The following is a 15,604-nucleotide window of genomic DNA, read 5'->3' as shown; positions in this document are numbered from 1 at the left end:
CACAAGCAGTCAGGCATTATTGTATCAACACAGCACAGAGCTAGAGTGAAAAGAAAGGAGAGGAGAGTATTTCTAGCACAAAAATACTCAGATTTTCAAAACATTCAGATTTCTCTGGACACTCTCCCTTTTCTTTTGCCCCTCCCTCTCTCATTCTGAATATATAAAATCCTCACTTTTTAAATTTGTCATTCAATGTGATGAAGTTGGGGTGCTTGAAAAGGTGTGTAAATACACAGGAAGCTTAAGCCAGACTAATAAAGATTTAGGAGATTATTTCTTCATTCTTTACTAGATTTTCTGGCAATAAAAAAGTCAGATTTCCAGACAGTATATCTAAAACAAGATATCCCTGAACTGAAGTATGGATCATCTCTGAATTTAAGTCAAACAGTAGTCAAAATTCAGATGCCTAGTCGAAATAAGCTCAGATACAGAGGAATTAGCAAAAAATAAACAAGCAAAAACCCCCACTTTAAATGCTCTGAGTTTCTCAGACATGCTGAACAGCTAGAGGCAATCAATATACAATGTCAACAGAAGAACAATTTGTTAATTTGAATTACTGACTGAAGCAGTGGGGTAGGGGGTGGCATTTACAAATCAAGCAAGGTCTGGCCACATTCTAGCAGTACAGGGGTGAAGGTGGAGACAAAACTGGAGGGAAAAAAGAAAGATTTACAGCAGAAGATTTTTTTTTCTTCCTTTAAAGGTTAGTGGCAGCACTAAAACCCAAACAAATGCTTATTTTTTTGCCAAACAGAAAAGAAACCTCTCTTTCCAATGTGTTTCTAATACAGACCTCTGGCACTCATTTATCCTTTGTAACAATCAAGTAAGTATTTTGTCAACTTTTAAAAAATGTAGTTGAGTAAATCAATGGCCTTAGCAGGAGAGACCTAATATAGAGCCAGTTTTTCCAGACTAGTGAAGGAACGCTGGCTCAAGTCTGGATGGGAGGAGGGGAGCAAACATGGCTTTAATCCATCTTTGTGCCTCACTGGCATAAATTACAGCAGCACTTTTTCTGTCATTCCCCAGGCTAGCATCAGCATGTAAAACAGACTGCAGCTTACTTTTCAGGGGTTTTCTGTGTTTGTCATTAAGCTTCTGCAACTGAAGCTGCAAAGACTGGTGCTAATCTTGAGGAAGCTGTATTTCATAACCCTAAATATGAGGTTTTGTAGGAAAGAAAAATCTGTATTTTATGAAATGCATATACAACAACTTTTATAAAAGAAATTTAACCAGTATTTTAGGTGTCTATCCTGAAGAACTTCACCCTGCAAATTTCAATAGTATATACTGCAGTAAATAGGAAATCCTGGAAATAAAACACATTATCAAATGTATATGGATTAAATACTAATAGTGTGCATTGTGATTTAGTTCTTAATAGAAAGTAAATATTGTAATATAAAACCAGTCTGGCTAACTTCAGCATTTGCCTGATTCTAAAATTGCTATTTCAATTAAAAAACAAGCCCAAACTAATTCTAGTCTATACGCTACAACAGACATTGGAAAGTGATGCCTTGATACTGTTTTAAGACCCAAATCACCCTCTGTTACAAAACCTTTACTGTGAGAATACAAGGTAAGTAAAATATTGTGTGTTGCTACTCCTAATTGTGCCATATTTTTCATGAAACCAATCATAAATATTCTGAAAGGAAACTTCCTTGTATTATGAACAAATATGTTTCTTAAACAAGATAGAGGGCATAACTATTGATGGTGGATAGAGAGTACCTTCATTTAATATAAAGATTTATTTTCTGTTTGTTCTAGAGTAAAATGAAACTATCTCTACAAACTAGGTAAAAAATTGAACACTCGAATTGCAATTATTGTCCTGGCAAAAAGAACTCAGAATTAGCACCCAGTGTTCCCACAATATTTAAGTGGCCTCAGTGATAGTTTTCTGAAATTCAGAATTGGGAACAGATTACAGTATCTGACTTATATAAACCAGGCTGCACTTTAAATGATTAGCACTGAACTTCTGTGAGTTTTTTGTCCATAGAACAAATAAATTAATAAAACCAGACCAATTCCCTTCAATTTCTGCTAAAATCAGGTGATCTGATCTATGTAAAGCATCACTGTGCAGACTGAGATATTTTATGAGCAAGAAGAAGATATGTTTAAAAGCTTTGTAAGACACACGAGATTTTAAACAGTGCCTTTAAAGTATGCATGTCATTACATTCATTTGAATTGGTTTTAATCCTCATCATCTTACATGATTTTTTTTATAAATAGCTTAAGAGGACAATAGTTTCGACAACACTAGTAATTATACAATATGGACATGAAACTATCCATTAAGCAAGACATGAAATACCTTTTTATTTAAAATAGAAGACCTTGACTGTCACACAGTTTTCACAACAACCTTTTTTCTAAATTGGAAGGTATTTCAGGTACTGACTTTTTCATATTGATTTTAAAAAAATAGTCTACTTTTCCTATACCTCAAATTAACCAACATTTAGAATAGTTTAGAGTCAACAAAGGTAAGTAACCAGAAGAATTTTAGACTGAAAAACCATGTGAAAAACTACCACCTCATTCCAAATTCCCATTTTGCTCATTCTTTCTTGTCCCACAGTATATCTGAAAGCTGAATGGATTTATGTTATTTCAAATAAAAAGAAAGACCAAGTTTCAGAGTCTAGACATACTTCCAAAAAAACTTAAGTGACTTATTTGCATTTGTTGCTTAGTTACAGCTGTGACAGCACTCCACAGGGAAGGAAAAAACTGATCTCTTCTAAAGATTAAGGAGCTTTATGTTTCACATGTAACACCTTACATTCCACCCAGGAAACATTGCAGTGGTTCAGTTAGGAAGCACTGGCATCACGTGCTATTAATTAAATGAACTATGTAGCATGCTGGCAGTCTCAGTCAAATTCTGAAAGGCTGCAGAGTGCATTACTGAGAGCAGATAAAGGCCAGTGATGAGATCTGAATCCGGAAGAAGAAATCCTAAACTTCTGGCCAGGTGCAGAATGAAAGAAAAATTACTGGGTTTCACTGTAACACAAACTCGAAAATCAACTGGGGGTCTACTTGCAGACCTGGCTTGTGAACTGATGGGATTAATAACAGACCAAATCCTTCTACCGAGGACGATACAGATTTTGGCTGATTCCCTGGTGGCAGCAATTTTAATGCACTTCACATAATCATATCCATCTGGTAAGGAGCAACTTTCACATATTAATATTTCAGTTTCTACACTGAATATTAAAGGTCCAACAGAATGAATCTGGCATCTTTCACAAAGTCAAAACTGAAGAAGTGACAATGTAAAACTGTATTTATCAGAACTCAGATTATCAGCATGGAAATAGTTTTCAAGCAGGAACAGAATAATGCTTCAATGCAATGTTCATATTATAGAATCATATAATGGTGTAGATTGAAAGAGACTTTTAAAGGTCACCCAATCCAACCCACTGCCAAGGGTCATCTGACACCCCTCTGGGCAACCTGTTCGAGTACCTCTACCCTCTGAGTAAAGAATTTCTTCCTAGCATCTAATTTATATCTCTCAATTTAAAATCATCACCTCTCATCCTGTCCCTACCTGCCCAAGTAAAAAGTCACTCTCCCTCCTTCTTTTAATCACCCTTTAATTACTGAAATATCTATCACAATAAGGTCTTTCCAGAGCCTGCTCTTACGTAGCCTGAACAACCCCAGCTCTCTCAGCCTTTTCTCACAGGAGAGATATTCCAGATCGCATTTTTGTGTTCCTTCTCTGAACCAGCTCAAAAGAGTCCATGTCCTTCCTGTGCTGGACCCCAGAGCTGCTGCAGCCCTGCAGGTGAGGTCTCAGCAGCGCAGAGCAGAGGGGCAGAATCCCCTCCCTGGCCCTGCTGCCCACCCTGCTCTGGATGCAGCCCAGGACACGTGTGGCTCTCTGGGCTGGGAGTGCCCATGGCTGGGTCACGTCCAGCCTCTCAGCCACCAGCACCCCCAAGTCCTTCTGGGCAGGGCTGTTCCCAAGTCTGCTCTTGTCTGGAATTGCCCTGGCCCAGATGCATCACCTTGGCCTTGTTGAACTTCATGCTGTTCACATGAACCTGCTTCTCAAGGTTGTCCTGGTGTCTCTGGATGGCATCCCATCTTTCTGCAGTGTCCCCTGCACTGCTCAGCTTCCTGCCTCTGCAAATGTCCTAAGGGGGTACTCGGTCCCACTGCCTCTGTCACTGATAAGGATACTGAAGAGCATCAGTCTCAATAAGTGAATGAATGGGGATGTCTTTTCAATCAATCCAAGAAATAACCCATCACGATTTCCTAACCTATGTGTCTTCCGTGTCTTATAAAGTTCTGTAAACTTTACTGGTTTTGTGTGCAATGTATGGTATTTTAGTGGTATGGAGTGATGATCATCTTGATTTTTCAGTTACTTGACAAGGACAACTAAGTTTTAAGTTCAAGAATGATACTGAAGTTGATTCCTGAACCTTTTTTTTTTGCATTTTGTCTATGAGACTGTATAAATAATGGAGATCATACATAGATATATGCTAAATTGATTTGGCAACCAGGTGAGTTTTCAAAAAGCAATGTGGCGACTTCCTTACCACAGAAAATTCCACCAACTCAAAAGTTGTCATAGCACTAGATATACTTCAGTATGCCAGTAAAACTTGTAGTTTCAGGAAGCCTCCACTTGTTTTAAAAGATCAGAGGAAAAAGAGTTTAAGTCCAGATTTTGGTTAAGGACATGATGTGTATTTTTACAGCAGAGAATCTGTTCCTTCCACAAAAACCAATATTCCACATAGGAAATTGTACATATATTTCTTACATTTCACAAGCATGTAAGGTTCCTAAAAATTCAGCTGGAGAGCCCTATTTTTAGGAGTAAACAGCCATAGTTTAATGACAAAGTGAAAAGCTTAATGTGGTAATGGTTGGTTAGTTAATTTCTACTTATGACTATGCTGGAGAAGAATATAATTACAGAACATATGTATAATATGAAGTTTTGAATGTCTATTGGAGTATTCAGAATTCATGTGATTTTGGCAAATAGGAGTACAGTATGAAAAATGGGATACAATTAAAAAGGTGCAATGGCTAAATTCCTGTAAGAGCGATCAACAGTATGGGTACAGGACAGAACTAAGTTAGGCAATAGGAAAGGATTTGTGGCTTAGAAAGGAATGGAAACCAGGTATAAAAAAAACAGCAACAAAAAAAGTATCCTTCCACTCAACACAGACAGACTTAGCTGAGTACTGTATCTAGTCTCAGATTTCACATCTTGAAAGAAGCACTTGGAACTCTCAGAATTACTTGACTGAAAGGTGTTTTACAGTACTAAGTATCACTCTTATCCTATTTGAAGAGGAATATTTTGCACAGATTAACTCAAACAATTTTTGAATGTACTTGATTGCATCAGAATTTTTTAATCCCATTGCTGGATTCTCTCTATGAAAAATATTTTGTCATGTTCACAGGATCTGTATCATTAGTTTTGTTATCTGCAGTTGCTGTAACATCTTCTGGAATGAAATCTGTGTTTGACTGCAGTTGCAACTATTTGTTAGTACTATCAGAACCCTGAAGTGTCACTAACTACCTGAATGGGTAAAAATCACATGCATGCAACTATACGTGTGATAGCAAGCCCTACACAAGATGAGTAGCAGCAGTGTTCTGAATGAGTGTAGCCTGTGCAGTATTTTCTCATTCAAATTCCTATTTGAAGCCTATTCAGAAATCCAAGTGGCAAGTATCAAGTAGATTCCAACTGGGTCTTCTCTTGTGACATACTGTTTCCATAACATTAGTCTCTAAGCAAATGACACCTCACTGCCATCGTGACTGACCTCACCTACATTTTTGGGGAAAGTCTTGGTTAAGATTCTAAGCTAAGAATGTAACTGAGTTCTGACAGATAATCTCTACCTACCTCTGCAGCACTCTATACAACCTTTAAGAAAAAAGAATATAGTAATGCATCTGAGTCCTTCTTATTTGGATTGTAAGCAAATAATGAGCAACAAGTAATCAAATAGTACTGAGAACATCTAACAAATCATTAAGAGGAAAGCACAAGCACTAGTTGTCAACATGAAACCACAAGGAAAATAATGGCTGGAAGAACTCAGATCAAGAATATCTTTCTAAGGTACCCAGATGCTGTAAAATTGTGTCCACTTACTTAGTGTCAGACATTTTTATTCTTTGACCCCTTCTTTGAGCAGATAAAATATTTATGATGATATTTTTGAATTCTGCCAGGGAAACTGGATTTTGATTGCTGCAGACAAATATAAATTATCGTTCTCACAGTGCAGTAGAGGTTGCAATAAAATGTCTCAGCAGAGATTCTGATATCCCACATTAAAACTTAGTCTTACGCATTTCTCTTCAGCACTCACAACATTTCTTCAGATGTGTTCTTAGACAGTAAAGTCTGGTAATAATTATCAAACACCATACACACTGTTTACAATAGAGTCATATTTCTTCCTTTTTTATTGCATAAAAAGTAGAATGCTGCTGAAAAGTGCCCAAATGTCTGCTATGTGCCATGCCAATACAGCAGCTCAGCCAAATATGCAGAGAGAAGTTTGCCAAACAAAAGAAAACATAACAAATTGGTAATGGTTTCTATCTTGACAGAGAAAGAAAATTATACCTCAATGTGTGGCCACTCATGGACACATAAAAATGTCTTAGAGGCAATCATTTTATCTCAGATAACATACCCTGACAGTAGAGCAAAGCATACTGGCAAGGCTTTCCCTTCCCATAAAAACAGCACCACGACCTACAAAATGGCCTGGAAGAATCACATTGTTTGCGTGTATGATATATGCACATGCCATACATTAACTGCATTTCATAAAAATCAAATAAAGTTACTGTCTTTTGAGAAGTAGATTCAAATTAAGAAAGAATTTTAAAATGTGAGGTCACTATAGTTATGTCAAATATTCCTGTACCACAAAGGTACTGAAAACGTAAGCACTTAATCCAAAATTTGCAATATAACTTTCAGAGGGCTTCAAAGAATAGTTAAGCTTTCAGAAGATCTCATTGCTTTGGTAATGTTGTTTATAGCCAATATGTGTAAAATACATTTTACAATTTACTTGGCCTCAAAGTAAATTATTTGAAAACAGACTACCTCATCTGTCTGTAAAGTTAACATGAACAGTTACTGAGCTGCAAAATTAATGATATTAATTATTAGTCTATTATGCAGTTTCATATCATTTTAAGTATTTGTTTTAGTGCAATTCTGAGTGTAGTACTGCTTTCTGAACAAAAATACAACTTCATAATCTGAAATTACAGCACTTCTTAATTCAGTAGGAATGACAGTGGATAGCATTGCTGATGATTATAGACATCAGTAGTTACTCAGAAAGAAACAGGAAAGATATGTTTCAACTCCATAAAAGTATTTAAAAGACTGGAATGACAGTGGATAGCATTGCTGATGATTAGACATCAGTAGTTACTCAGAAAGAAACAGGAAAGATATGTTTCAACTCCATAAAAGTACTTAAAAGACTGGTCGTATTACTGGGACAAGAAAATATTGGACATGAAGATCAAGTTCATAAAATGTTCATAAAAAGGCCAGATACAGGAATCATGTAGTGGACATGGGAGGTTTAGACCAGATATTTGGAAGTATTTCTTTACCAAAAGGGTGGTCAAACACTGGACCAGGCTTCCTAGAGCAGAGATCAATGCTCCCATACTGTCAGTGCTCAAGAGACATTTGAACAATGCCCTTAACAATATAGCTTTTGGACATCCCTGAAATTGTCAGACAGTCAGGATGATGGTTGTAGGTCCCTTCCAAATGAAATAATTGCTCTATAATTCTTGGAGGACTTAGAAGCACTTAGGTAGCTCAGAAGGATCTCAAAATATCAATGAAATCCAAGGATGTCAGAATTTATATTGTATATTATCTCTCAACCTCAAAGAGCCTGAGGTAGGAAAAGACATAATGAAGGAAGAAAACACTGTTTGAAGAAGTAACAAAATAATTTTAAGTCATCTGATATACAGAAATACTGGTTGTCTTAAAACATTTATCAAGAACTTCGTTAAAGTTTCTATTTTATTGGTAATTTTGCTGTAGCTGCAATGGCTTACGCATACAACTATGAAAAAAACTGTAGGCAGAGAGCCTATTTTGTTGCAATGCTTGCCTTATAAACATGACATATAAGCTTACAATCCTAGCTTTTTTGCTAGGATTTATTTTCTTTTTTCCAGGTATTTTATGTATTTTTGCATTATGCCTACTTTTATGAGAATTTAACAGCATGCATCCTAGAACTTCAAGATCCCACTTCAAATCATATTGATTTTTAGCCCCTTGATTACCTAAGGTAGGTAGTTTGCATGAAAGATGAATATGAGACAACAGGGTACACACTGATTCCTTGACCAGGAGGCATTAAGGCAGTAACTTCTGCAGTGCTTTGTTATGAATAGAAAGTTGTATTTTTTTTGAGTTTCAGAGTTAAAAACAAGTCAGACCAGTCAGACCTCTTTGGTTTTGCTGCCAAAGAAAAGCTCCTCAATTACCCGTTAATGGCCGGTGATTAACCATTGTTTTCCTGATGCTGGCCGCTTGCCAACAAGACACCAGGACAGACCCTCCAAGGTAAAGAGAATAGCAGTGACATCAGAGCCAGTATGCAGATGAGAAATGCATTGCGCCCCGAATTTTTACAGTTTTTACAAGAAAAACCCCTAAAATCACGAGCCAACAAGTGACTTAAGTGACGTCTAAGGATGGGAGTGTAGTCCCGTACCTGCTTAGACTCTTTTTGTTTCTCACCCTAACCTGAAAAGATACTGAGACGCCCCGGGGTGTTAGACAAACAAGCGAGGAATCTACGACTCTCCCGTGAGGACAGAGTCCCCAGCTCTGTCTGCAAACCAGCGGACAAAGCTGCATCATCCTCCTTCTCTGTGCCACGCCTGGGAGCAGCGGCGACGTGGGCGCAACCCGTCGATTTCTCCCCACCTGAGCTGATTCTTCTTAATAAAGGCATTTAAAAGGAGAAAGATCTCCTGCCCATTTATTTCATGCTTTATCAGCTTCAGTAATAGCCCACTGCCTTGGGGTCACCTTATACTTCAGATAAGTCAGACTATCTTCATCTCATCCATAATTTAAAAATACTTACCACAACAGTAAACTCAACACACAGTTTTAGAAGGATTTAAAACTACAGAACATTATATGTCATCTACTCTCATGACACATTTTTCAGAGTGCTAAACCAGTACCTTTTAGCTGACTACTAATGAAGCAGCTGCCTTCACATTTTCTGCTACTCAAATTTATGCATACCAGTGCGACTGTGTTAGCAGGATTTGTATTGGTAAACACAGAAAGCCAAAAGCAAAAAACTCACCATCCTTCATCATTATCTACGTCAGGTTCAGAAAGCTCATTTTCAGGAGTTTCTTCAATTGCCTGGGTTAACTTTGTTTTAAATCGGTCTAACAATGCCAGCGTCTGAAATTAAACACACAGTTTTAGAGAAATTCTGTATTTCTACACACCAACAGACATATACAACAACTTTATTATTTTGAGAAAAAGTACAATGAGAGTGATTTTTCATATGAATTTGGAAGAAACACTTTAGAGAGGTGAGAGAGCAAGAGGTGATGGCGGGTGTGAGAGCAGGACTGCATGGAATGCACTGACGAGTGAGTGGGGCAGGCAATGCTGAGGCAACAAGACCAAGCAGGGAGGGGCCTGTCAGGTGTGAAAAAGCACTTCTCTCACCATCTAGTGAAACAAAAAGGAATATTTAAGGAACAAATACTTGTAGGTACCAAGAGAATAAAACAGCTGATTAAATAACACTGCCGACAATGAATTTTGCTTTTTGGACATGCTACTGTCCTCTTTTAAAGTAACCTACTGTATAAATTACAAACCATTCAAGCCTCAAAGACCCAGTTTAACTGATACTTATATACTTTATGTTGATGATATTTTAAATTATGTGTGGACATTGAAAAAACTCAAAGTTTTTGTCTAAAAAAATGAACCAGCTTAACTATTTCTGCAGATACAGGTTCTTATGCTGCACACATAAAGTTCATACTCATTTAAATCTGCTGTTTTATTCTCAAATGGACATTGCCTGATCTTTCAGGGACAATGAAGTCACCAAATCTCAGATGACACCTGAAGATCATACCATAGTTCTTCTTTCTGATCATCTAAAATGGGAGTTTGATTATACAAAAGTTGTATGTCTGAGCCTTGTGATGGTAGAGGGGTGCTCATCAAAAAAAAGTGAAGAGCTTATGAATAATTTGCACAGCCCACAGATTTTTTTTTTGCTGATATTTGAGACATTCCTGAAAATGAAAGCATCAGGGAGTAAGTGCCTAACTGAATTTATGTGGCAGGCTACATTTGACTCGTAGGTGATAGGTTGGCAACCCATGTTGTAAAACACCTCTGTATGGCTGTGTAGTTTGGTTTGGTCAAGTTTTTCAAATTTAAAAGAATAAAAACTAAATAAAAGAATAAAAACTAAACAAGAATAGAAAACAGAAATAGGAAATACCAGAAGTGTTCACTGGAATCAAATTTCCTTCTGGGAGCAATCTTAGCTTGAGGAGTTTCCTGGCTTTTGAATTCTTTCAAAAACATATTTTAGCACTGCCAAGGGTAGATTTTGGAGGACTTTTTCTGCATTTACTTTCTTTATTTTCTGTCTGTTCTTCTGTCTAAGGTGAGAAAGACGAAAGTTTTGAGGATATTTGGGCCTGCAAATCATCCTAGTTCTACAGCTTTCCATACTATTGTAAACAAACACTGTACTTGCAACACCTGAGACAGCAAATCTTTGCTGAGGTCATCAGAAGGAAACCAACTCAAACTGACCCTTTTAATATGTAACTGTGACCAAAAAAAGCCACATTCTTTATGTCTTGTCTAATTTTCTCTTGTGACAGCATTCCTGTGATTAGACCTGATGACAGAAATAATTTTGAAATATCTTAGTAGGCATTTTTGTAGTGAGCCACTAGATGCTATACTATGCTTAGAATAATTTTATAATTTGACCCTGACTGAATAGGAGGGCTAGGACTTCCATTCTAGTATTTTAGGGAAAGATACCTTTTCTCTCTCTCCCTTAACTATTGCACTGAGGATGGAAAATGGTATTGTACCATAGGATAAGTTACAAGGGGTGTGAGACAAGAAGAGGCTCTCCACAAGTGAAATGGAATAAAAAGAACTTGATTAATTATTGTTGAATAGTTACCAGCAGGGTTACATAAATAAAAATGAAGATCTCCTAGAATATATATCCCTATCAACTCATCTTGTTTTCTGGTGATGTCTAGGACAGGGCTGATATAAATTCATTAGACATGGTTTTAAGTCCCTTGATCCACACTGCCAACAGAGCTTTAGTACTCTTTGATTCAAAGATAATGGGATTTTGAATGTACAAAGTTTCCATAAACTTCTTAGTTCAGGGCTAAATCAGCTTGCTGCATGTATAAAGTTTTGCCAAATGCTGCTTTGAAGTTACTAAGCCTCAAGTTTCCACTCTCTTCTAGACTGAACATGTGAACAGGAACATCTTCGTAGCTGACTGACATGCACTTACAAACCAATGTATGTGATGTACAACACAGATTTTAAGTTGATGGTATTACCACTTCATAGGCAGTTTCATATATTTAACCATTACAGACTTCCCTATTTTAGAAAAAAACAATTGCCTTTGTAAAGCAAACCTTACTTTGCTCATATTTGCCTACTAGAGCCTAGAGACATGCTAACTAACTTTGAATAATAATTTTAATTGTATTTAAAACAGCTTCTTTTTACAGTCTTATAAACAATTTCTTTCATTTCACAACAAGAAGTATTGATGAATTTAATATTTTTAAACTCTAATTTTAAATGTTAAAAACCAAATGCCAAATATGTAAACTTCTGTTTCAGCGTTATCCTACAGCAAGGAAAGCATATGATGAAAAAATGCAAATTCTTAAAAATGTAATCAAGAACATCTCTCCATGACTAGCATTTCCTTTCAGAAGATTTTAGCAGCTAAACTGGGATCCCTTTCAAGTACACATTGAAGATTCATTTACCTATGTAACTGGGTAATTAAAATATTTATTTTTATTAATAATAACTTTATTTTAATAGAAAATTAAATAACTGATTTTAAAACTCTGCTTTTATACAAATCAAGATATAAACATATTCAAAAATGAACATAATTCATTTTCTGGATTTTTGTTGCCCAGGCTATCAAACTATTACCTGATCTTCACGGGAAACTCCTTTCTTTGGCTGCTGTTTTCGCTTGTCTTCGTATTTTCTCTTCTCCTGAAGGTATTCTTCAACAACACTGTTTGGAGCAGGTTCCTCCTCTGAATACGGAAACATATTTGGTTAAACAAATTTAGTTTGGTTTAATGATTTAGTGTCTTTTTGGAGATAAAATACCAAGCAAAACACTCCCATAAAACATTTCAGTTGTACTGCTTTCTCAGCAGTAGAATGATTTGCTACTTGCTGAAATGAAAAACACAACACTGCACTGGGCAGAGAATGAGTCAAAAGATTTTTCTTTCAATTATACTTTACTATGGAGCCAGGGAAAGCAGGATAACAGAAATAAAACCTCTGATGAAAACTGTTGCAATTCCTTTAACCAAATGACCTTAATTATTGAAGAACTTTCTCGTAGCAGTTGAAATCTTATGTGAGTTAATATTCTGTGACTCTTTGTTCAAAAGTAAACAAATACAATTTATAGAAAATGTCACAGTTTCCCTCTTTTGTAGGCTGAAGTAGCCACAAATCAAGTCCTTGATTTTGCAATACAGAAAAAACTCAGTAACATTTAAATTTTTAAGAGTTCATGCTATCAATGAGGAATAAACCCTTTTTCATATAACTCTTCAGGAATAAAACTCTTTTTTATAAAGCGATATATGGATGAGCTACTCTATTTTTTTACAATGTCTTCACTGTAAAAAAAGATTTTTCATTGTCCCATTAAATTATTAATGAATACATTATTCATTAGTAGTTTAATGGGACAAAAACTGAATTGAAAAATTGATCAACACCATACTTTCACATTATTTTCTTCTTCTTGAACAGCTTTAAGACAATGTACATACTGATTTAGTATACTTAAAATTTATGTACACATATTTACACAATTGTTATTCCTGGTAACAAACAGAAGAATAAACCTCCAGGATATCTATTGCAAATGATGAACATTTGCAGATGAAAACATTTTTGGAGAAAACTGTTTCAAGAAATTTCAGGACATACAGTCTGGTGAACTGTAAATCTAAATGAATTTTTTGTTATCAAATTTTTTAGATGACTGCTGACAGCTGTACAGAAAAAGTTTCTGATTCCAAACTAAATGTCTTGCAACTCAAGTTTTCTATGAAGTTTGTAATTATATATCTAGACATAAAATACTAATTTACATATTTCTACAAATAAAATATATTATTTCCTTTTTATCTTAATTTCTGCATTGCAGTTGAACAACATTTAAACCCTTTCTACATTGTATTTAAAAGGTACCAGGGAAAGTAGTCAAACATACTTAATACCATTCAGAGCTAGGGTTTTCCAGTTGGTACGCTGGATATAATAATGAACAGAGTATGACAGGTACCAGCAAGACAAAGAAAGAAAAATCCATCTTCCAGAATGACCAAAATAGATAAATGCATACGCACACACATTTAGGGAAGATTAAACAGCTGCATGAATGAAATCAAATCTGCCATAAAATTTCATGCAGCATAATATCAGATGAACTGACGAGAATGGAAATTCAGAAAAAAACTACCACATATAATGAAAAAGCTCAGTATTTTCCCCTATTACGTCATCTATTCTACTAATTAAAAATATTTTTCTTAATTCAAGACCAACCCTTTGTCAAAATAATGCATTAGTTTTAGCAGAAATACATGTATCCAAAATGTTGACTGTCTGGAAACGACTTAATGTTGCCTTTTACTAACATTTAGCCCCTAGATAAATAATTTGAAGTAGAAAACAATCTGCTTTCTTATAAAAAACAATCTCTCAGGTGACATTCAGCTAAATGAGTACTTTCAAGGGAATCACATTTACCCCATGATCAATATAACTGCCCTTAATGCAATATAATTGCTTATCTATGATACGCAAAAGAACTGAGAAGAGTGCTCTTGAACATATTTGAAAATGCCAGTCACAAACTGGCGACAAACATTTAAACCTGAAATCCAACCTTTGATATACATATGCTGAATTTAAGGACGTGATCCTTAGTCAGACAGGTCTTTTGCCGAAAATGTAGTTTAAAATAGTGCAGCTCAAATACAATTCTTATACAAAAAGGGTAAAATTCCCCTGAAAGTCTGTGTCTATGTGTTTTTATCACACTCCTATGTGTGCCACTTACTGTTAACACAAGTAATTTAAATTTCAGTTAAAGACTTCTTTTGATATTATTGTTTCTTGGGTCTTTGCCTGTCAGAGGTTTTCTAATCCTCAACTTCATGCTCTCTGCCTCCTAGGAAAGCCTTTTCATAACTCAGACAAAAGATAATCAGATCCACTTGAACTAACTTCAGAGTGACTCAACCAAAAGAGCTGTGCCCTTGTACGCATCATATTTTTCCAACTTTCATTAAAATTATTTAAAAACATGCTTGTATTTCTTCACGAAGTCCTACAACCTGTCACACAACATTGAAAGCAAGCAACAAAACAGGAAGGACTTTCAAGAACCCCTAAGCCAAGATTATTTTAAAACTTGAAAGCTCCAATGATTACAAAACCAAAGAGTACTTTTTAATAGAAATTATATATTCAGTTTTTGATAAGCAGGAATTATTTGATAAAATTCCTTTGTGTCTGAGTGGTAACTAGCAAGCAAGGAAAAAAGTCCAGAAGAGAGAGACTTGGTAGGAAGAAAATTTTTAAAATGTAAAAGTAGATTTCTGCCTACTACTTCATATCTCCCAGTCTGCAACCCAGATTCCCTGCAAGACTTTTGCAGCTGAATTGAAAATAAGAAGTATCACAAGATGCAGAAGCCAATTTAAGTTACAGGAATCTTGTTCCCTAGGAGGATCTCACCACAAACAAAGTGTAAATAGCATGAAAGAAAGAATTTCTTGTTGAGTTTGAACAAGCTGTTGTATATATTCCATTAGGAAGGAAGGTGAGGGGGGAAAAAAAAGAAAACAGATAACCTACCTTATTGAAAATACATTTCATGCTACTTTCAAAATAATTATAAGTTGCTATTTATGTAAGCTAGCTTGAGTTACCACCAAGAAAGTCTTAATCTTACTGTGTCAAAATAATTTCTTTCAGGCTGATTCTTCTATCCTGAAATTACAGCCAATACATGCCAACATGATGATATAATTTAACCTAAAACTTTGGGTTTGGGACATGGTTTACAGTGATAGTCTGAAACTAAGGAGGAAATCCTGAAGTCTTTAAACCAGAAAAGAAGATATTAATTAAAAAAAGATATGAAAGACCTTATTTTGCTCA

At 35.7% G+C, this 15,604-nt stretch overlaps 1 protein-coding gene across 2 annotated transcripts in view; it reads right to left on the bottom strand.

Annotated features, from left to right (window-relative positions):
* The window catches only part of CWC27 (CWC27 spliceosome associated cyclophilin), a 97,897-nt gene that overhangs the window by 8,764 nt on the left and 73,529 nt on the right, over positions 1–15,604 (bottom strand). Inside the window, exons 12-14 of one of the 2 annotated variants that reach the window (XR_010353520.1) lie at positions 12,332–12,441; positions 10,608–10,770; positions 9,432–9,535 (exon numbers count right to left, since the gene is read on the bottom strand). Coding sequence is in view for 1 of the 2 variants with exons in the window: in XM_064404698.1 (XP_064260768.1) it covers positions 9,432–9,535; positions 12,332–12,441 (214 nt within the window). In the remaining variant the exon portion in view is untranslated. Of the gene's footprint in view, positions 1–9,431; positions 9,536–10,607; positions 10,771–12,331; positions 12,442–15,604 lie in introns of those variants that run through there. The other variant, XM_064404698.1, reaches the window with a different exon arrangement.

Source organism: Passer domesticus, chromosome Z, assembly GCF_036417665.1.
Source record: "Passer domesticus isolate bPasDom1 chromosome Z, bPasDom1.hap1, whole genome shotgun sequence".
Lineage (NCBI taxonomy): Eukaryota > Metazoa > Chordata > Aves > Passeriformes > Passeridae > Passer > Passer domesticus.
The sequence above is the reverse complement of the archived record's forward strand: the minus strand, read 5'-3'. Positions and strand labels throughout refer to the sequence as shown.